The sequence below is a fragment of the Podarcis bocagei genome (genome assembly GCF_964188305.1).
Source record: "Podarcis bocagei genome assembly, chromosome: 5".
Classification (NCBI taxonomy): Eukaryota; Metazoa; Chordata; class Lepidosauria; order Squamata; family Lacertidae; genus Podarcis; species Podarcis bocagei.
Window position 1 is genome coordinate 11,485,760 of NC_138129.1, and position 23,212 is coordinate 11,508,971.

Below are 23,212 nucleotides of genomic sequence, written 5' to 3' on the forward strand. Positions count from 1 at the left end.
TTTCCACGAGGAAGATGAAACCACAGAGAATTAATTTGGAAACTCTTCCTCCGTTCGACTATGGTTGCAATTTGTGGGCAGTCATTTAATTTTATCCTGATTCTAATTTTTAAGCTGTATTTTAATCAATTGTTTGATTGTGTTTTAATGTATTTGATATTTGATGTTAGCCGCCCTGAGCCCAGTCCTGGCTGGGGAGGGCAGGGTATAAATAAAATTTTACTTACTTTTGAAACTCCTCAGAACCACTCCAGAAATCTCGCACACCTTCTAGATGGAAATGAAAGCTGATTTTTTCCCCCCTAATTGCAGATACGGAACAGACAAAGCAGATTGTATTTGTGCCCACAAAAGAGCCGGCTTTTGTCACCGTTCCTCAGAACAGCTTTGGGGAGCCGTTTGTGCTGAGCCCTAATGTGTGGTCTCTGGTCATTGAAGTTGAGGATGTACTACTGGTAAGGGTGGCCGTCCTCCCCTTTTCTCCCCATTGGGTCTGGACCGTGGCGAGAAGAACTAAGTCTTGCATTTCTACCCTTCATTCCAGGATTACATGGTCCTGTTGCCCAGTTCCTACTACGAGGCTCCTATATTGCAGCTCAGAGTCTCAGATCCTTGCACCTACGGCCCAGCTCCTGAACAAGTTGGTCAGAAGTAAGGCTTCCATTTTCATCTTTGCTATAGGATTAGATTGTACTGGAGCCGATTTCCTTGGCTCAGATTTCCAGTACTTCATTCTAGCAGACACCTTTATACTGAGAGAGAGAAAAAGGCTATTTCTCTTCCTTTCTAGCTGCCTCCTGTATAAGTACGTGCCTGTGGAGCAGTTCCCCTTTGGGTCAGGAGACGATGCTATATGTAAGGTGGACAACAGCTTGCCGAGACCCTGTCCAAAAGTGCGGGTTTTGCCTACGTACCCTGAGATGGTGGAATGCAATGGAAGAGATGTAAGTGGTCCTGCTCACACTGATGCTATTCTACAGGCAGCCCTGTTTAGGGAAGCTATTAATGTTTAATAGGTTATTGTATTTTAGTGTTTTGTTGGAAGCCGCCCAGAGTGGCTGGGGAAACTCAGCCAGATGGGCAGGGTATAAATAATAAATTATTATTATTATTATTATTATTATTATTATTATTATTATTATGCACCAGTGAAAGCTTGTAGTGCTGCTCTCTAGCTAATAATAATAATAATAATAATAATAATAATAATAATAATAATGATAATTTATTTGTACCTTACCCATCTGGCTGGGTTTCCCTAGCCACTCTGGGTGGCTTCCAACAAAGATTAATTGTATTAATTAAGAAGCATTGCAATCTTCTCCAGGTAGCATGAATTTCTTTCTCCCCATTGGTCACCTCACGTTAATCTAAGCACTGTCCCTGATGCCTTTTGGGAAGTACTTTTAACTGGCCAGATCCATTGATGATACATAATGGCCACATGAAATTTCCATGTTGAGAGGCAGAACACCACTGAATTATGTGCAGCTGGGGAGCAACAGCAAAGGAGGGCTGTCTGCATCATCTCCTGCTTGGGGGCTTCCTGTTTGGGAATCTATAGATGCTGGACTTAGATGGACCCAACTGGATCCAATCCAGCAGAGCTCGTCTTAGGTTCTTGAGATGCGGGGAGGGTGCATCTGGGAGCCAGGGTGGTGTAGTGGTTAAGAGTGGTAGACTCGTAATCTGGCGAACCAGGTTCGCTTCCCCGCTCCTCCACTTGCAGCTGCTGGGTGACCTTGGGCCAGTCACACTTCTCTGAAGTCTCTCAGCCTCACTCACCTCACAGAGTGTTTGTTGTGGGGGAGGAAGGGAAAGGAGATGGTTAGCCACTTTGAGACTCCTTAGGGTAGGGATAAGGCAGGATATCAAATCCAAACTCATCTTCTTCTCTTAAGTTCAGAGTAACAGCCATAGTCCAGACACCCAAGAGGCAATTGTTAAACAACTATAGAATTCATAGATCATGAATTCTTTTTCTTGGCCTACAAACAGAAGAGTCGGATGCAGAAGGGTTGACTGCAATTCTGTTTGCAATTCTGTGGAATAAGTCCTGAGTGGGACTTAACTTCCAAGTAACTAAAAATAGGATTGCACTTCTAGGCTAATTCTGATTTAATGTTTTCTTCTGCAGTGCTTTCCCCCAGAAAATGCAGTGCTGGAGTTGAAAAACATGGCTTCTATCGTGTTTCTGTCCCTTTACAACAAAAGATACACATATTTCAATTCTGGTTTAATTTCATATATGTGTCTTAATGCACCATAATTCCCCCCAAAACATTTCCTGGAACATGGAAGATGACATGCCAAAAGTTGACTTGTATGAGATTTCATAGTGTGCTTGTTTTGAAGCATAGATTTAGATTTATGTCAGGACCTCCTGAGCCCCAGCATAATGTGCTTTTCTCCTAATATCTGCTTATTCTCGTGTGCAGATGGAAATACAGCTGTCAATTGCCATACCCCAGCCAGGGAAGTATGCACTCCTGGTTGAATATGCCACTGAGGATACTCCACAAACAATCAATGTCGCGGTCAACTCACCGCAGCTTGCCGTTCAGCAGGGCACTCTCCTTATATACACCTGCAAGTACAGGTATGCCCTCAAGATGCAAGACAGAGTGCGGTCCTAATAGAGGAACAGACACTCCTCTTTATGTTGCATAGTTTGTGACTAGAGCTTTCTTGCTATTTCCTTCTACTGTTCTTATTGTGGGGGTTGTCTCAGAATTAGCAGTTAGTCTTCTTGAGCTGTAAGCATCTGTTAAATTTCCTTGGTTATAACTGGGCCAAAACAAAGATCCATCCCATGCAATTAACTTGCATTATCTCTTTCAAAGCAGCTGATTGAAGGAAGACCGAGAGAGAGAGATCAAGGCTATGGGGATCTTCAGCACACTTCTAAAGTGTCTGCTGGAGACTTTGCAGGGAAATTAACAGGGATTTAGTAAAGAAGCCACAACAATAGAGAGCAGGACAATGCAGCCTATGGTTATTGCTTCAACTAGGGAGGGGAGGCAATGAGTTGATAGTCTGCCTGTCCTCTTACACAGTCTAATAAGTACCGTATTTTTCGCTACATAGGACGCACTTTTCCCCCTCCAAAAATGAAGGGGAAATGTGTGTGCGTCCTATGGAGCGAATGCAGGCTCCTTGGCTTCAGCGATAGCAACGCGAAGCCTCTAAAGCACAGATGGAGCGCTCCCTCCGCGCTACGGAGGCTTTGCGTCGCTCTCCAGGCTTCAGGAATAGCCGCCTGAAGCCTTTGGAGCGCAGCGGGAACTCGCGCTGCACTCGGAAGGCTTCGGGTTCCTTTTGCTGAAGCCGGGAGAGCAGGACTCTCCTGGCTTCAGCAGAGAGGGAGAGCTGCGCAGCGCCCCTTCAGTGAAGCGGGAGGAGAAATGGAAGGGGCTCCGTTTCTCCTGCCGCTTCGCTGAAGGGGCACTGAGCAGAGAGGGGGTGATTTTTTTTTCTTGTTCTCCCCCTCTAAAACAAGGTGCGTCTTATGGTCGGGTGTGTCCTATAGAGCGAAACATATGGTACTTCCTTCGAGGATATACAGCAGGGGTCAACAAACTTTTTCAGCAGGGGGCCAGTCCACTGTCCCTCAGACTGTGGGGGGGGGGGCGGACTACATTTTTGGGGGGAAATTAATGAACTAATTCCTATGCCCCACAAATAACCCAGAGATGCATTTTAAATAAAAACATACATTCTACTCATGTAAAAACACGCTGATTCCCCGACTGTCCGCGGGCCGGATTTAGAAGGCGATTGGGCCGGATCCGGCCCCCGGGCCTTAGGTTGCCTACCCATGATATACAGGATACAATTGTAATAAATAAGCTAGGACTGAATGGTTTGAAGTCAATTTGTGTTCCTTGCAGTTGTGTGAAAGACACAGGCTGTTTCATCTCTTAGTATTGCATATACCAGTGCCAGAAACCTAGACCAAGAGTCCATGTTCTCAGAAGAAGGAGGGGTGAAATTGAAAATAGCATGAGCATCCTAAGCCTTGGTGCTCTATTTAAGCAACTAGACAGTATTTATATAAATGACAGATTTATGGAATTGTCTGGGAACTCCTTCGACTTCAGCCCGTGACCTTAACGATAGGAAACGAAGACCTGGATATCCTTGGGAAACACCCCGATGCTATTACTCAAAGAAAGCAATTCAAAGAGTTACAAGGGAAACCACCAAGGGGGTGGGGTGGGGAAGAGTACTCGGCAGGATAATACTATCCTTGAGCTTGACCGCTGCTTTTGTCTTGCAGTTTCCTCTGCCGTGGGATCGTTTTAGATTCGCTAAATCGCTTGGCAGCTTTCGATCTGGCCACCAAAGCTACAATTCAGTTCTCTGCAGATCAGGCCCACTTTTTCTTGGTAAGCCTTTGAAGCGAAGCATTGCCAGACTGTGGCAAAATGTCTGCAGGAAACCTGACAATTCGAAGGTGGGAGCAAGTGGAAAAGGAGGAATATTAGTGGCTGTGGGGTGGAAAAGACTGGAGATGGGAAACCGACTTTGGACACTGAAATATACTCGGAGTCGAGTGTGGATTTCATGCTCTTTATTCAGCTCATAGTAGTGAGGAATGGAAGTTCCCCTGAAATGTCTGCTTTATATACATTATTTACACAACGGGCCCCACGAGATTGGCTAGTTCCAGGATTCTCCTGTAGGCCAATCAGGTTGTGGATTCACTTCCACCTGGAGTTGGATTGGGTGGCTCCTGCAGACCAATCAGACTGCTGCATTCTGGACCCTATTGTTCTAGGACCAATCAGACTGCTGCATTCTGAATCCTATTGTTCTAGGACCAATCAGACTGCTGCATTCTGAATCCTATTCAACTCAGTACATAACAGACACAGTCTGAGCTAAGGAGTAGGAAGGCATGATGCAAGCTCTGAAAGAGATTTCTGCGTTTCTGTTCTCAGTTCAGTGACAGGAAAAGGTCTCATTTGCTCTTGAGAAGCAGTCAAGATGAATATTCCTTTTTCTTTGGCAAACTTGGTGGGTCTATCCCACTGTTAGTCTATGCCCTTAGTCTTCCCATTTCTCCCTTACATCCTGCCCTTATATTCCCATATCATAGGTAGCACCAGAATTATTTCAATTTAGTTTTTGGGAAATAATTATGGAGTTTGCATCAGAATTATCTAGATCTAGTTTCTGGGGGAATATGGAAGTTCACCACAATAAAAAATCACTTCCTTGCCAAAGAAGCTTTTACTAGGAAATGCTGATGCAAACATCACAACATCTGGATGATATGAACCAGTAACCATTCTGGTAACATATCTTGTGAGGACACAGAGTAGACTGCAGCTGTTAGTTCTGGGACTAGATAAAATGAGAAACAGATTTTGTCTCATCACACAGACACCTGCTGCATTCCATTTGTGAACAGCAAATGTGAGAGTTCTAAATTGTCCTACATAAAATGTTTCTAAAAGTAATATTTGCACAGACCTAGAAGCAAAAGCACGAGTGATTTTCCTCCCCACCATGCCCAACCTTGTTTTCCCTTCTCTTCTGTCTTTAGCACAAAGTGTACCTCATCCCATATGAACAATTCACATTAGAGTTTGTGGAACCAAATGTTCACTGCATCAGTGTCCATGGAGCATTCTCACCAAACAGGTAAAGGTCTTTAAAAAATGTATTATGCTTAAAACCAGAGCTTCCATTGGTCTCTCACCCAGACAACTGACCAGGTCTAGTTTTCACAGTGCTACAGTGCACACCAAATGCTTCAAAAACCATTCACCAGATCCTGTTAATGGCTTAAAGAGTTCTCAAATGATTGAAGACGAACGTGCCCCAGAGTAACTGCCATGGCGCCTTGTGTTATGCCAGGTGTGGCAAATGTTTGGCCCTCCAGATGTTGCTGTGCTACAGCTCCCATCATCATCCCTGTCCACTGGTCATGCTTGCTAGGGCTGATGGAAATTGTAGTTCAGAAACATCTGGGGGTCCAGAGGTTCCCCACACTTGTGTTAGGCTTTATATGCCATCGTCTTATTTTAATGGGTTATGGGTGGTATTGTATTTTAATTAGTTAATAAGGTCAGCATGTATGGTGCTTTACAAGAGTTAACATAAACAAAAGACAAGTGTGAAGGACAGGAGAAGAAGCAAGGGTAACCTTGAATGACTGGATCAGAGCAAGTGAAGTCACATTATGCTTCATTTCACTTGCAGGTAGTATCTTGCAAGACAGTGTAAAGAGTGCTTGAGAACCATTTAACTACTATCGGGGTCGGGTGTGGGTGTCCAGGATTCTCCACAGCTAATTCTCAAATTCCATTAGAGAGTCCACTTGGAATGATCTGTGGAATTTTGTATGTGTGATATGTGTATGCTTTGGTCTGAACATTGTCATCAGTAGCCCTTGGTATTTGTTGAATGTAGGTATCTCAGTGGGCCGCTGCAGTAGCTAATTTTTGTCAGGGACTGGAGACTATATAATATTGGGAAGGTAGCTAGTACTTGGCACAGGAGAGTAGGCACTTGAGGCTATGAAGGAGAAGAGGCACCACGTATTTCCCAAGGAAGTATGGAGAAAGGTCCATCTAAGTGAGCGTCCTGTTCCCTGTGATAGCTAATCAGATGTCTCTGGGAAGCCTCCCTCTGAGCAGAACTTGAACCCAACAACTGATTCCTGGTGACCTACTTCCTCTGAACTTGAATGGTTAATGGCCATTGCTAGACCTACCCTCCATAAATATGCTTAGCCCCTTGTAAATGTATATTCCCACTCAGAACTAGGAGGACACCCTATGATGGGGATTCCTATCATGCAGATTCTTAAACCTTAGTTCTCTTGTTGTTTCTTCAGCCTAGTGGATGAAGCTCAGCCAAAAGGATGCAGTATCAATTTACAGTTGAACTCCTCCCTTCCCCATCTCTTATCCAGACTAGGTGAAGCTTGACTAAGTTTTAGATTCTAGATTCAGGTAGGTAGCCGTGTTAGTCTGACACAGTTGGGGAGGGGGGGGAATTGTCTAGTAGCACCTTATAGACCAACTAAGTTTGTTCTGGTATAAGCTTTCGTGTGCATGGTATCTGAAGAAGTGTGCATGCACACAAAAGCTTATACCAGAACAAACTTAGTTGATCTATAAGGTGCTACTAGATGAGTTTTAGATTGTATATAGGAGCCAGGAGAGAGATGCTGTTCCCTATCTAATAAAGTCTTCCTGTAATCCTGTACAAGGCATGCTTTGCCTTATGGACATTTGAATTCCCTTCCTTGCTGTATTCCCATGGGAATATTTGCCTTTTGTTTGACTCCAGAGCCCATAAAATTCTTCTTCTTTTCTCCTCCAAAGTAGTTCCTGTGTCCCATCAAGGTATCAGAAGATTTCACAGTCCGTTGTCTTGGAGGAAGGGCAGTTACTACCAGTCGCTCCAGGCTTCCCCCTGATTCATGCCTTTAGTGTCCCCCCAGTGGCTATTCCACCTGCAGCTCCACTTCAGCCTCCAACCTTATTAGACTCCTCTGCAGAGCTCATCCTGCTAAAGGCTCCCCAGGTAAGTGTGATGAAGAGGAAATTAGAAACTAACATTTGTTGAGATCAGGCCCAATTGCCTTCAGGATCCGGCCTGCGGACTGTCCGTAGATCAGCGTGGGGATTCTGTTCGTTTGGGGTGTGCCATTCCCCCCCCCCGTGCCATTCCATCCCCCCCACACCACAGCGGTGCCTCCTCCCTCCCTCCCTCCTCCTGGCTTCTGCCCGCCCTGCCTAGAGGAGGAAGGGGGCTGGGCTGGGCTGAGCTGACTGAACGCCATTTTAAGCAGCCCCTCTCTGGGGCCAGCCCTTTCGCGCTGTTCATCTTCCCTCTGCTACTGCCGCCACCACCCTGGTGCTCCTGTGGGCCAGAGAGCGGAGCAGACAAGCTCGCTCTGCCTACCCACGAGAAGCAGCAGCAGTGGTGGTGGTGGTAGTGGTGGTGGCAGTGGCAGCCCCAGGGAAGACATTATGAGCTAGACATTATGGGAGGTATCCAGTGCTCCCGTTCTGGAGTATTATCCTCCCCTTCTCCCATGCATGCTGAGCATCCTCAGAATCAACTCTGGATGGTTCAGGGACCCTCCAGAGAATATTTTGGGGGCATGCTGGGAGAGGAGAGGGCATGAAAGTGCCATTGCACCAGTGGAACTTGGCCGGTGCTGCTTTAGAGACAACACAAAATCCATAGTGTAAGTGTTGTTGTTTCTTTAATGCGAAAGGAAATGCTGCCCTAGGACTCCTGTGCAGTGTGTCAGGAAGTCCATATGTGAAGGAGGTTTGGGTTCTGATGTTTGTTTGTGGGCATCACCCTCTTCTTCTAATTGAAGTGGGCTGCAGCAGGTGGGCAGAGAAGCAGCAGCCAATGAGAAGAGGGGAGTTTTCAAGCTGGCACTCCAACTATCAAAGGTTTCCACTTCCAGGGTGTGGTGTGGCATCAAAACAGAGATTACGGAGGTGGGCACAGAAATGTTGGCAGTGCCTCAGATGTAACAGGAGAGTATTTCACAGCATGTGCCCCCGCTGACTTAGCAGTCTTTTCTTGTGGAGGTACCTTTATAGGGAAAATAAATACCAACAGAAATTCTTATATCCCAGTCTTTTCCTTTGGAGTGGCTGGTTCTGACGTAAGCGGGACCGAAGTCGCAGACGCATCCTGAAATTAAAAAATCAGTGATACAAGGAAACAATAGTGTTTAGGATTCTGCCCCTGTGCTTTCTTGTAGACAACTATTGTGTTGAATGGCCACATCCAAAGTCTGGGGCGTTATGCCTTCATCCTGCACTGTTACCAGCCCAGTCACCCAACTTTTCCGGTGGAAGTGTTGATCAACGGTGGACGTATTTGGCAGGGTAAGTGATCCTCCGGTTTGTGTTGGGGCTTGCAGGGCTGCAAGCTAAGCAGTATTAATAGTAAATTAAGGGTGGGGTTCAACAATGAATCCCATCAATGGAAGTCTGTGCAATGGGGGTTTTGTTTAGGGAAGTTTTTTAATGTTTGATTGTTTATTGTGCTTCTAATTCTGTTGGGAGCCACCCAGAGTGGCTAGGAAGGCCCAGCTAGATGTGTGGGGCATAAATAAATTATTATTGTTATTATTATTTATTATTCCATTATCCCACCACAAAAAAACCTGTCTTGGGGGATGGTCTGGAGAGTCCCCAGAACTGTATGCGGGTGGGTGGGTGAAGTTGGGATTGTTCTGTCTGGCAAGCTGAAATTCTTGCCCTGCTGGGACGATGGGCATGTTGACTTCCTCCCGAAGAGTGTTTTGCATATAAGCTAGCCAGACTCTAGGAGAATGCTTCCTACAGTGTCAGCTGCAAAAAGGAGCCCCATGACACCTTAGAAGACTGAACAGAGTTATTGTGGCAAAAGGTTTCATAGACTAGAGCCAACAGCATAGGAGCTGCCCTTAAATAGATAATAATAATAGTCATTATAGCACCAGCTCTTCCATTTTCTGCTCAGGTTCTGCTAGGACTTCCTTCTGCAACCTGGTACTCTTCCAAGTGTTTTGGACTACAACTCCCATCAGCCCCAGCCAGCATAGCTCAGAGATAATAGGAGGTGTAGTCCAAAAGTTATAGACGGTAATAAGTTAGGAGAGACTATTGTAGAACATTAAGCTTGTGTGAGATGACTGCTGTCAAAGGGGAATACTTCCAAGGTATGAAAGCAGAATCTGATGACCTTAAGGTGATGTGTACTCTCTGGCTTTTTCCAGGACAGGCTAACGCTACTTTCTGCCCACATGGATATGGTTGCCGGAATCTGGTAGTTTCAGAAAACCAAATTGTTTTGGACATTACGGATAATGACTTGAGTGTGGTCATTCGTGTGCCAGAGAATAGGTACCTTTGGCTGGTATGTTCCTATCTTAATTTTGTGTGTGTGTGTGTGAGTGAGAGAGAGAGAGAGAGAGAGAGAGAGAGAGAGAGAGAGAGAGAGAGAGAGAGAGAGGTCTGCAAGAATGACTGCAATAACTAATGGGGAATTCTAAAATATGTTCTCTCCCACTTATAGAACAGCATTTCTCTGTATGAGGTGAAGGAGGCATCCATTATGGTAGCCCTTCTACCTTGTAAAGGCAGGGAATATGTGATCTTCTTTTGTGGTGTAACAAGGGTCATCTGACTCATCAGCCTCCCCAGTTTGTTCCCAGTTTGTTTATTTGCTGTTTGATCTTTTAGGATTATATCCTCGTGGTTCCTGAAGACAGTTATGGTTCCAGCTACCTTTCAGAAGAACCATTAGACAAATCCTATGATTTCATCAGCAACTGTGGAGTCAACAGCTTTTATATCAAGTGAGATACAAAAAATGGGTGCCACTTTGCAAAACCATAATAATAAAGTAATAATAATTTATTATTTTTACCCTACCCATCTGGTGGGTTTCCCCAGACACTCTAAAATCTAAACCCTCTACTGTGCTTTGCGTAACTTGACGAATACATCCAGGATTTCATCTTTAACATCAGTTCCCATTGTTGATGTGAAATTTATCATCCTCATCATCATCACCACCACCATCATTTTATTTGTATACCGGCTTTCCACAGCCAAAACCACCGTCAAGTGGTTACAATATGAAAAGGTTCATACAATTACAATTATAGCAAAGTAGTCGTAAACAATAAACAACACACATCAAAAGTGCACAGCCGTAATTGAACAAATTCCACATTGATAATACAATCCGAAATAAAGATACAAAAAATTAACAGCAACAACCCCCCATAAATAATACCTCAGCCCAGTGGTTTTCAACCAGCGGGCCCTGGCACCCTGGGATGCCTTGAATGATGGTCAGGGGTGCCACAGGCAACACTGGCCTCTGTCCCTCTTTCCTTACCTCCCTCCTCGGATGCCCACTCGAGTTTCTGTCTCCCAGAGGCTTGCACAGGCGAATAGTGCTTCAGGGGGTGCTTCCCAGTCTCCTGTGTGGCAGTGTGAGGAGACACCTCTCTTTGTGGTTGGTCGGGGGCAGCTCAGAGACCAGGGATGGTAACAGCAGCTGCCCAGAGAACTCCCAAGGAGAGAGCAGAGGAGAGGCTATTCTTTTCAGCAGCCTCAACTTTTGTAGCTGGAGTCAGTCAGGAATCCATCCTTCTATGCCAGGTGGGAAAAGCCCTGCAAGGCAGCAAGCAGGTCTTCCAGGTCTCACACACAAGGTGGCTTCCCTTAATTTCCAGTTTCACCAGTTATCCTTGGAGTCAGTGCTTGTGTGCATTTTGCATGTATACAATATAGCTGCACAGATGCAGAACCTGCTAATTGGTCCATAATCAGCAGCTCTGTGTCCCCAGGCTCAGAGTTTGCATCTTGCTGCTTCTAGCCCCCAGATTTGGAAAGAGAAGCTGCGGAATGGGGCAGGCTACAAATCATAATTCATGAATTTAATGTGTGGACTGTGTACTCCTGTGAGACTCAGTGCAGCAATTTCTCCCTCTCTCTGCAGCCCTGCAACATCCTCCAAGTTCTGCCAGGATTCTGCCATATCTATCTCTCTTTTTTACAACAACGGGGCCCAGCCTTGCCACTGCCACGAGGCAGGAGCCATCCGGAGCCAGTGTGAGCCCTTTGGTGGCCAGTGCGCTTGCAAGTCAAATGTCATCGGGCGAGAGTGTTCCCGCTGTGCTACAGGCTATTGGGGTTTCCCCACCTGCAGACGTGAGTCTCTTGAGAGATGTTGTGCCATTCAGGGCTGATATGTACAGCATTCCAGGTCTGACTTGCATGCCGTTCAGTTTCGCTTTCCAGACTAACCTACCCAGAAGCTGCTGGGTACCTGTATCGATATTACATGAATGGAATACTGGGCTACGGTTCTCCCTGCATCCTTATGTTTCAGTGGCAGCCTGGGAACCTGTTTTGAACGCAATGCTTTCCTTCCATAGAACTATTTTGGAATTATATCCATGGACGACACTACGTCAGAATGAAAAAATGGATGCAAAATTTTCCAGAAGGAGGCATGAGTGGGGAATGGTCAAATTTAGTAACCAGCTCACAAATGCTTCAGGCAAAATACACATGGCTATAGAATTCCAGCAAAGCATATATGTATATTCAAGCATGGAGATTAATTGCAAGCCTATCCCCTGGCAGAGTAACTTTACAACAGAGCCTGCAAATATTCAATTGCCCATTTCATGCATTGTGCTTCTGAGCAGTCGAGATTGTGGAAAAGGAACTTCGCTCATAATTCCCTGGCCATCCGTGGTCAATCTTTGTACATAGAAATAGAAGTCTCTTCCAGATGCCTTCCCTTGTTCAGCAGTGTTCCAAGCTGTTGCTCTCTGGCCGCTGCCAGAAGAGACACTTGCCAGAGAGCAGGAGAAGCAAGATGCTTCTTACCATTCGCAGCCCCAATGGATCCTTCTAGTTGGCTGTTCACTGAGATGGTCTTTTATATACAGAATAAATTAGCACAGCAGCTGTTGTTTCCTCAGCTCTGTTTCTACTTTAGATTTAATGGCTGAAAAATACACACACGTGCTTCTAATTTCCTACAGAGTGCCTGTTGAGAATTTATGAACAAGGCCTATGTGGGCAAGTGGAATCTTGTGCTACTAAACTTATTTATTGGCATGTAATTGGAAAAGTCTTGCAGATTCAGATACATTCCAGTATCCACTAGACAGATAGATATTCTGGGCTTAATATGTGGTGTGTGTGTGTATTGTGATATGCACCTGCCTGCTTTCACTTGCAGCCTGCAACTGTGGAAGTCGCCTGTGTGACGAACTGACGGGGCAGTGCATCTGTCCACCACGCACCATCAAACCCGAGTGTATCGTCTGTGAGCCCCAGACCTTTGGCTGTCACCCACTGGTTGGCTGTGAGGACTGCAATTGCTCTAGTCCCGGGACCCAGGATCTAGCAGAGCCAGGATGTAACGTAGACAGTGGACAGTGCAGGTGGGTAATTATGGACGCTACTTCCATGCATAATTGGGTGCCAGCTGCAGTGGCATCCAAATATCTTTCTGCGCTGCTTCGCTTTATAAATGAAATTCGTCTGGACAGTTGATGCTTTCAGCCAACTCTGGTTTTGGCCGGTCCCCAAAGTTGAGCTGCGTGAGAATGTGAACTCTGAGCAAGGCCACATTTTGGTGGCCTCTTTCTCCCCATCAGGGTCTCAACAGGACTTGTGGTTGTATATCATTGGTGGATGTGTTTGGCTACACTACCTTTGTGGCTTTCTACCTCCCTAACACAGTGGCGGACATTGCCTGTGGTCCTCTATCTTCCTTGAGTGCTTATGTTTCATGGTGTTTTATATTTTGCTGGAAGCTGCCAAGAGTGGCTTGGGCAACCCATTCAGATGGGCAGCGAATAAATAACAAAGTTGTTGTTGTTTTCTGATATCTCTGAGCCCTATACTAGTCAGACCTCTGACTGTATTTCAAACATTTCATTTTGGAAAGGTTGATTGATTTGTCTACTTGATTATCCCTTTGATCTAAAAAGCACTGAGTCATCCCTGCATTCAGCACAGTCCATTGTCTCCCAAAACAGCAGCCACTCATTGAGTATTGGCTGCAGCATTTATTTCCTCTCTTTTCTGAATTCAGGAACACTGTTGTCCTTTTTGGGGGGGAGCAAAACAAGCCATTGCTTGCTGGAGATTCATTACATTAGCTCAGTTAGCGGAACTTCACTAGGAGGCTGCCTGGCTGTGCTGGAAGGGCAAATAAAATGAAAATAAATATTTTAGGATCAAAAACAACAAAACTCTCTCTGGATCTTTATGAAATTTTGTAAATTTCACCTTAAATGTAGCACTAGTATGATGCACAGGGCAGGAGTCAAAGAGAAAAAATTCCCCTTCCAAGTGTGAAGGCTTTGAATCCTTCCTTGTTCTATTCTAGGAAGGGTACTGCTAGCTATCGTAGCTAAATAGAACTTACACCTTCAGAGAGAGTGTACCAGATGCTGGGGACAAACAGTAAACAGCTTGCCTTCGTATCCTGCTTATGGGCTTCCCAGAAGCATCTGCTTGACCTTCATTCAAAACAAAATGCTGATTTAGACGGTAGCCTCAATCTGATCCTGCAAAGCTGTTCTTGTGTTTTCCTGTGTTTTCTACTGTTTGTTTCAAAGTGCAGGAGTCAAGAGATAAGGCTCTTGAGCGCCAGAAGTCTCATTTGTCTTGTCTGTCCCTAGAGGTGTCACAGTCATTGCTATATAATTGAGAGATGCAGCACAGGAGATTTGTAAACCTTGCAAATAACAGGGCTTCAAATCACTTGAGTCGCTTGATCCTTCCCCAATCTTGTGCCCTCCAGATGTTGGGCTCAACCCTCATCATCCTGGACCTTTTTTTGGTCATCCTGGCTGGGGATGATGGGAGGTGGTCCCCCAAACCTTTGAAGGGGGCAGCAGGTTGGAGCCAACCAGTGGGTGACAGCCAAAGGCTGAACTGACTCAACTGGTTCAAAGCCGCATATCCGCAGGGCTTATAAGGGCTCAGTTGGTTCATCCTGAGTTAGAAGCTGGAAGGAAAGCAAACGAATATGAAACTTGTCCCTTCCAGATGCAAACCCAACATAGTAGGACGTCAGTGTGATCTCTGCGCTCCAGGCTACTATGGCTACCCAAACTGCAGGAGCTGCAACTGCCACCAAGCAGGGACAAAAGCAAGTGTGTGCGATCCAGTCACTGGGCAGTGCCACTGCAAGGTAAGTCTGATACTCTGGTGTTTGCTTGCCTCTTGGAAGTGGGCTTTTGGGTAAAAAGCTGCTGAAGGGGCCGGCATCAAAATGCAAGAGGCAACCTATTGGTGCTTTCAATTCCCAGAATGAGATTCTCAGCAAGGTTAATCATGCCTTGTCTGCCACCACTTAGCTGTTCCCTTACAAACGACGGGGCTTTGCATCAAGTGCAGGGATTGTATCTTACTGGCTTGTGTGAATGAATGGGTGCCAACCAGCACAACTCCACTGGAACAAGCAGTGCTGGAAAGCAGTGAGTGGGAACAACAATGCTATTGAGGCACCATGCTCTGTCACGGAATGTGATTTCGCCTGGCGTCTCCTGAAGGTTTGATTTATATCACAGTGGGATGAAAATTGTATGCCTAAGGCATATCCTTTTTAGAACAAATCTGCAGGGCTACTTTGCAAACATGCAAACTCACACCCACCTATGCTTGAGGGCGACAGTGGAAAAACACACCTCCGGTTCCCTCCACTTCCCGGCCACACACACGCCGTGGGGCAAACTTACAGTTTAGTTAGGATTTGGTAGTCAGAAACAAAGTTTGTGGAAAGCCTTCCCAACCAGCCCCATGCAAGCCGGTTGTAGGGTAGGCAAGCCCTTAAAAAGCATGCAAGAAGCATTTTAGGGCTGTAAAGAGTGATGGTGACTGATACACAAAACAACGTAGCCCCTCTTTTTGTCACGGGCATGCCCTAATTCCATCCACATGTGATTAAAAAGTCCAGGGTGCTGCTGCAGTGCTGCCCTCCTGGCAGTAGTGTCACTGGGAGGGTCTGGGGCAGCAGGCAAGGTTGGGGCAGTGTGGGTGCACCAGCAGAGTCAATCCTGTGCTCCCACTGAGGAGCCTGTGCAGCCCTGACTTTGCCACCACTGCTGTGCTCCTACACTATCTTGGTAAGCGGCGTTAACTCTCACTTGCGAGGGTGGCAGCGCAGCACTGGGCCAGCCGGTTTTGAAAAGGGTTGCATTTTCTTTTCTATATGAAGATTTTGCAGCCAGGTGAACGACGGCACTGCAGAAGACTGCCGCTTTCTCCTGTATGCCTGTGTCTGTGTCTCATCATGAACAGCGATTTTGTGCTCCTCGGATAGAAGAACCCCGGGCTCTTCTTTTTCCTGTTTTCCTACATCTTGGCCAGCAGGCCAGTGAACAAATGTGAACACGTCTTTTTTCATTTGTTTTGAACCTTTACAGGAGAATGTGGAAGGTGCAAGGTGTGACCAGTGCCACCTGGGGACGTTCTCTCTGGATGCCAGCAACCCAAAAGGCTGCACCAGCTGCTTCTGCTTTGGGGCGACAGATCGCTGTCACAGCGCTGAGAAGTACCGTGTAGAGGTGAATATGTGGACTGAGACTTTGGAGGGTGGCACCTGTAGCTGATGCTGAGGAAGGTATTGGGATTGCACCTCAGCACCAGCAGTGACCTGAATGGGCAGAGTTAGATACCAAGTTATAAGAACATATGAAGAACTCTGCTGGGTCAGGTCAATGTTCTGTCTAGTCTAACATCCTGTTTCCAACAGTGGCCAGTCAAGCTACCTTTCGGAAGTCCAGAAGCAGGACATTAGGGTGACAGCTCTCTCTCTCTCCCTCTCTCTCTCATTTCCAATACAGTGGTACCTCAGGATGCAAACTAGATCCGTTCCGGAGCCCCGTTCGCATCCTGAACAGAACGTAAGACATGACAGCGCATCTGCATGTGCGCAGGTCGCGTTTTGCCACTTCCGCGCATGCATGTGACGTCATTTTGACCGTCTGCGCATGCGCGAGTGGCAAAACCAGGAAGTAATGCACTCTACTACTTCCGGGTCACTGTGGAGCGCAACCCGGAAGGATGATAAAAGAAGATGATAAAAGAATCCTCTTCTAGCTCTTCATTGCCAACCTGTTATGCATTCTGAGAAACATAATGCCATCCTGTTTCAGATAAATTGTTGGTCGCAGCAGTAACATTACTTGACAACATTGCAGAGACCAGCTGCAAGTGCACAATTTAGTCTGATTTTTTTTTAAGTGTTTAAAGTATATGGGCAAGCTTGCAGGCCTGCATTTTCTGATGATGATGTTGTTTAGTCGTTTAGTCATGTCCGACTCTTTGTGACCCCATGGACCAGAGCAAGTCAGGCACTCCTGTCTTCCACTGTCTCCCGCAGTTTCATCAAACTCATGCTGGTCGCTTCGAGAACACTGTCCAGCCATCTCGTCCTCTGTTGTCCCCTTCTCCTTGTGCCCTCAATCTTTCCCAACACCACAGTCTTTTCCAGGGAGAGTTCTCTTCTCATGAGGTAGCCAAAGTATTGGAGCCTCAGCTTCACGATCTGTCCTTCCAGTGAGCACTCAGGGCTGATTTCCTTCAGAATGGATAGGTTTGATCTTCTTGCAGTCCATGGGACTCTCAAGAGTCTCCTCCAGCACCTTAATTCAGAAGCATTAATTCTTTGGCGATCAGTCTTCTTTATGGTCCAGCTCTCACTTTCATACATCATTACTGGGAAAAGCATTTCAGATACTTTTCTTTACCTGCCTCTTAGTTTATGGACATGAGTGGGTGGAGTTTGCTCAGCGGAGACCGCCAGGAAGTCCCCACCTTGGTCAGCTTGGAAAATGAGATTGTTCGTGCTGATCTCCGGAATTTCCCAGAGGCCTTCCAGGAGCTTCACTGGCATGCTCCCAGCTCCTACCTTGGAGACCAGGTGAGTGACACCAACGCTGGCTGGAGGCAGTCTCCTCTGGTCCTTTTTGAATGTGCTGGGTATTTATTTATTTTTTAATTACGCTAATGTCCAGAAGCCAAATTCTTTTTGTGTGTGTGTGCCATATTCCTTACTTATTTATTAAATTTTTACTTTTCAATTACACAGGTGGTTTTTTTACAGGCATAACAAACCACATAACTTCACGATAAAAAAATGTACATTTTGACTTCTCCCCTTTTTGCGGTTTCTTTTGTTTCTTTTATACTTCATCTCCTAATTTATTCCATTTATTAGTCAGAGGCCAAATTCTGATGTCTAAGGGAGATTTTGGGCTCTTGTGTACCATACATTTTAGCTGCTCATTTGTACCATATGTTGACAAATGTTGGGAAACTCCAGTCAAGTTCTAGACAACCTGGAGGGACTAGAAAATGTTAAATATTGAGGAACATAAGGATCCATATTTCAGAGCGTTGTTGCATTTCTGTTGATTATCATGGAATTTTATATTTAGGAGTTTTCAACTTGAATGAATGTGAATCTGGAAGACTAATCATATTATGAAAGGTTTAGTCCCCCCCCCACCTAAACAGTTGCCACCTAGTTGTTCAGAACAATGTGTTGCTGTCCTCACCATCCACTAGGAGACAAGCTGTTTATAAGAAGAAAGACTTTAGGCAGTTACATTCAAAGCAAAAAAGAGACAGCCAACACTAGAGCAAAAACAACAACAACAAAACCACCTGTTTTTGAAGGAGAGAAAGAAGGTCACTAGCGTCATAACTTTTCCATCTTCCAGCATCATAACTTTTATATGCCTGTTGTCTTTGTCCATGGAGTTTTCTTGGTAGGGATACTGGAGTGACTTGCCAGTTCCTGCTCCAGGTGGATCACGTTTAGTCAAAACTCTCCACTATGACCTGTCCATCTTGGGTGGCCCTGCATGGCATAGCTCATAGCGTCTCTGAGTTATTCAAGCCCCTTCGCCACGGCAAGGCAGTGATCCATGAAGGAGAATTTTGAATGTAGCTAGTGAAAATCCTCCCATCTCCCTATCACTCCCTTATGTATTCCCTTCACCCCCTATGTATTGTATTCCCTTCACCCCCTAGTCATTTAACTATGCTTGTATTGCTGCCTTTAAAAAATACTGGGGGGCGGGGGAATCAAATGTCTAATTCAAACTAATACATTTTAAGTACTCCAAATAAGCAAATTTGCACGAAGACCATTTTAAGCTCAAATTAACTTTAGCTTGGATTCTTGAATGTTGGAGTTGGAGGAGGGGTATTTTTAAAAAATCTAATTAATGTAGCACCATTTTGTGATTTGTGTCCAATTGCAGGTTTCCTCCTATGGCGGGTATTTGCGCTACGAGCTGCACTCAGACACCCAAAGGGGTGACGTGTTCATACCGATCGAGTCCCGGCCTGATGTTATTCTCAAGGTATGGCTCAAGTTGTTCTTTCTCCTTGGACCAAACAACTCCATCAGCAAATGCTTCTCTTTGATGATTTATGTCTCTTTGTTTCTTCCTTTCCTAGGGAAACCAAATGAGCATTATGTTTCTTGAGAGCAACTACCCTGTCCCTGGGGACGTCTATGAAGGGCAGCTCCAACTTTTGGAGGTCAGTTCAGATGCAGGAGTTTTGTAGCTGTTGGAGTGAGAGGGAGAGTCTCATAATAATAATAATAATAATAATAATAATAATAATAATAATAATAATAATAATAATAATAATAATAATAGAGCTCTGGTCACTGCAGGGTGATGGCGACTCTGTCCAGTGTGTCTTTTGGGGATTCACTGTTGTATCATTGGCCTTAGAATCTAGAAGTGTTTAAGTGTTTATAACTTGAATAAATTCCACAACTGCAGGAATGGGATGATTTTTTTGGTATGGGCTTGTAAAAAACTATTTTTCACATGTGATGTGTGGGTCTAATGAGAAAGGTTCTCTGTGAACTAATTGCCACGCAGTTACCCATTTCAATTTTGATTGCTCAGATGGATAATAAGCTTGTTGGCCTTCTCTAAGAAAAAAGCAAAAGCGTTTGCAGATGGCAAAGCACTGCAAAATGTAACTGTTCAGACAAAAGGTAATGATTTTCTATTTTGGGTGTTCAGTTGCATTTTGTGGCTTGGGTGCCTGCTAAGAACATGCCTTGTAACTGAAGTTTTCGGTGGGATTTTTCTTCTTCATGCAGTCAGTTAAGGGAGACATGAGTCCTGCTGATATTGCCCTGCAACTCTTTCCTCTCCCATAGGATAACTTCAGACACAGCGAGACTCACAACCCTGTCTCCAGGGAAGAGCTGATGATGGTCCTGGCAAAGCTGGAGCAGCTGCAGATTCGGGCTCTCTTCTCCCAGATCTCGTCGTCTGTATCCCTACATCGGGTGACGCTGGAGAGAGCGACAGAGACTGGCGGGGGCCTCCAAGCCAGCAATGTGGAGCTCTGCATGTGCCCAGCCAATTATAGAGGAGACTCTTGCCAGGTAGGCAGAAACGCTCACACCACTTTTCACGCAGAGCACTCAGAACTCGGCTCGTAGAGTTAGGGGTCTCCCCCTCCGAATGGCATTCCTTTAGCAGGTAAGCAGATCATGGGCACTTCATAATGCTTCCATGTACCGTATTTTTCGCTCTATAGGACGCACCGGACCACAAGACGCACCTAGTTTTAGAGGGGGAGAACAAGGGGGGGGAATTCTTTCCCTCTCTGCGCAGCGCTCCTTCAGCGAAGCAGCAGGAGAAACGGAGCCCCTTCCATTTCTCCTCCAGCTTCGCTGAAGGGGCGCTGCGCAGAGAGGGAAAGCTGCGCAGTGCCTCTCCAGCAAAGCGAAGCCAGGAGAGCAAGAGGGATCGGTGTGCTCTCCTGGCTTCAGCGAAAGCAACGCAAAGCCTCCAGACCGACCCCTCTCGCTCTCCAGGCTTCCGCGAAAGCAACGCAAAGCCTCCAGGCCGACCCCTCTCGCTCTCCAGGCTTCAGCGAAAGCAACACAAAGCCTCCGGAGCACAGCGGGAGCTCCCGCTGTGCCCCAGAGGCTTCGTGTTGCTTTCACTAAAGCCATAGAGCCTGCATTCGCTCTATAAGATGCACACACATTTCCCCTTAATTTTTGGAGGGGGGAAAGTGTGCCTTATAGAGCGAAAAATACGGTATATAGGACAGGCTTGCATATAAAAACCTCCAGATTCAGAAACAGTGTGCTACTTAACTTTAGCTTTCAGGCACAGATTGTCAGCTTCCCAGAGGCATCAGGCTAGCCCTGTGGGATGCTGTTCTAGGCGTGCCATTGGTTTGGTTAAGCATGGCCATCTGTCATGGATGTTTTTGTTGAGATTCCTGGATCGCAGGGGGTTGGACTAGATGGCCCTTGGTGTCCCTTCCAACTCTACGATTCTCTGATTCTGTTCTTACGTTGTGGCTCTGTTCACCTTGCTATGAATTGCGTGGGAAGGGCCTCCTTGCTCTTACACAGGGAGATCCCATGGGTGCAATTCAAATAAATGTAAAGGGGGTTAAATGGTCTCCAGACCTATATGCCTGGGCACATGATTGATGTGCGTGGTTCTAGGGAAGTCAGATATAAGGGCAGTAGTTGCAGACCCAGGTCCTGAAAGAAGGTGGTTGAAGTTCTGAGGTTGTGTTGGCTAGGCACAGTCAGCCTAAGGGAAAACAATCTGTGTTGGATTCTAGGGCTCCCATTCCTGTTGTCTTGGCTTGACACCACATCTTAATGCCAGCTCACGCTGCACTATTGCCAACCAACCTGTGCAAATAAGCTGGTTTTCTCCATATAGTATAAGAGCCTTTCCTCTGAATTTGCATCCTCCTGGTGCATTTCAAAATGGGGAACTTGTACAGCATCCATTGTACACTTGTATCCATGTTGAATATGCAGGCAATGAGAGTCCAATCCTCTGTATGTTTACCAGAAAGTATCCCTTTCTTGCGCTCAAGTGTGCACAGGATTGCAGCCTCAGTACCACTGACAGCCGCTTTCTCTTGCACAGGTAGCAGCATATCGTGCATCTGAGCACATGCAGCATAGTTTGCATTTAACAGAAAATGCATTAATTAGCATTACTTATCCTTGCAAAGCTTTCTAAATCATGGGTAGGCAAACTAAGGCCTGGGGGCAGATCCGGCCCAATCGCCTTCTAAATCTGACCCGCGGACGGTCCGGGAATCAGTGTCTTTACATGAGTAGAATGTGTCCTTTTATTTAAAATGCATCTCTGGGTTATTTGTGGGGCATAGGAATTCATTCATTTCCTCCCCCCCAAAAAATATAGTCTGGCCCCCCACAAGGTCTGAGGGACAGTGAACCAGCCCCCTGCTGAAAAAGTTTGCTGACCCCTGTTCTATTTTTTTTTTTTATAAAGATTTTTTATTGCGTTTCTTTTCATAGGTTAACAAATTTGTTTACATGGCAACATACAAGAAACATTTTTTTATATATGTATATGAAGAAAAATAAACAAAGAAAAAATATTAAGAAACTTTCCTTAACGTCCTTCAACAGTTCACTTTTGGACCTCCTCACATCCTCTCAGCATTGCATTCATTGTTCTAGCCAGTTCAGCAATTTGTTATCTTGTTTCCCATCTTATTATACCTTTAAATATATTATGTTACCAATTTCAAAAGTTTGTAATTTAATTTTATGACTCTTAATAAACATAATATTTTGTTTCAAATATGTCTCGTTTTTTTCCATCAATGCTTACTTTATCATTTGCTTAAAATAAATTGCAGAAGCATAATGTTTCTTAATCGTGCGCTATCTTAACATTCAAACAACTTATAATGTTTTTGCAAATAGTCCTTAAATTTTTTCCAGTCCTCCTCCATTGTTTCTTCGCTCAGATCTCGGATTCTGCCAGTCATTTCTGCCAACTCCATGTAGTCCATCAACTGCGTCTGCCAGTCCTCCAGTGTGGGTAAATCTGGTGTTTTCCAGAACTTAGCGATGAGAATCCTAGCTGCTGTGGTTGCGTACATAAACAAGGTTCTGTCCTTCTTTGGCACCTTCCGGTCCACCATGCCCAGGAGAAAGGCCTCTGGTTTCTTAGAAAAGGTATATCTAAATACCTTTTTCAGCTCATTATGTATCATTTCCCAAAAGGCCTTTACTTTCGGGCAGGTCCACCAGAGGTGAAAGAATGTCCCTTCTGCCTCCTTGCATTTCCAACACTTATTATCAGAAAGATGATATATTTTAGCCAACTTGACTGGGGTCATGTACCACCGGTAAACCATTTTCATAATGTTCTCTTTCAAGGCACTACATGCCGTGAATTTCATACCGGTGTTCCATAACCTTTCCCAGTCCTCAGACATAATGTTGTGTCCTACATCCTGTGCCCATTTAATCATAGCAGATTTAACTGTCTCATCCTGTGTGTTCCATTTAAGCAGCAAGTCATACATCCTCGAAAGTACCTTAGTCCTTGGTTCTAGTAACTCCGTCTCCAGTTTCGATTTCTCCAACTGGAAACCCACTTTTTTATCCATTTTGAATACCTCTTGAATTTGAGCATAATGTAACCAATCTCGCACCTTACCTTTTAGTTTGTCCTGGCTTTGGAGCTTCCAATTATCTCCAACTCTTTCAATCAATTCCCAATATTTTGGCCAATAGGCCTCCATATTGGGCCTTTTTTTAGAAATCTTAGCTTCCACAGGTGATAACCACCTCGGGGTCTTACTTTCTAATAAATCCTTATACTTCATCCAGACGGCAAAAATTGATTTTC

General features: G+C 45.3%; 1 protein-coding gene across 1 annotated transcript in view; it reads left to right on the forward strand.

Annotated features, from left to right (window-relative positions):
* Window positions 1-23,212, forward strand: part of LAMA5 (laminin subunit alpha 5) — a 228,883-nt gene that overhangs the window by 142,918 nt on the left and 62,753 nt on the right. The window contains exons 24-41 of the mRNA XM_081196825.1: window positions 313-455; window positions 545-651; window positions 791-944; window positions 2,439-2,599; window positions 4,280-4,388; window positions 5,552-5,649; window positions 7,341-7,542; window positions 8,747-8,873; window positions 9,749-9,888; window positions 10,215-10,330; window positions 11,485-11,696; window positions 12,742-12,946; window positions 14,565-14,709; window positions 15,944-16,084; window positions 17,281-17,442; window positions 18,791-18,892; window positions 18,990-19,073; window positions 19,714-19,944. Of these exons, the coding sequence (XP_081052951.1) occupies window positions 313-455; window positions 545-651; window positions 791-944; window positions 2,439-2,599; window positions 4,280-4,388; window positions 5,552-5,649; window positions 7,341-7,542; window positions 8,747-8,873; window positions 9,749-9,888; window positions 10,215-10,330; window positions 11,485-11,696; window positions 12,742-12,946; window positions 14,565-14,709; window positions 15,944-16,084; window positions 17,281-17,442; window positions 18,791-18,892; window positions 18,990-19,073; window positions 19,714-19,944 (2,639 nt within the window). The remainder of the gene's footprint in view (window positions 1-312; window positions 456-544; window positions 652-790; window positions 945-2,438; window positions 2,600-4,279; window positions 4,389-5,551; window positions 5,650-7,340; window positions 7,543-8,746; window positions 8,874-9,748; window positions 9,889-10,214; window positions 10,331-11,484; window positions 11,697-12,741; window positions 12,947-14,564; window positions 14,710-15,943; window positions 16,085-17,280; window positions 17,443-18,790; window positions 18,893-18,989; window positions 19,074-19,713; window positions 19,945-23,212) is intronic.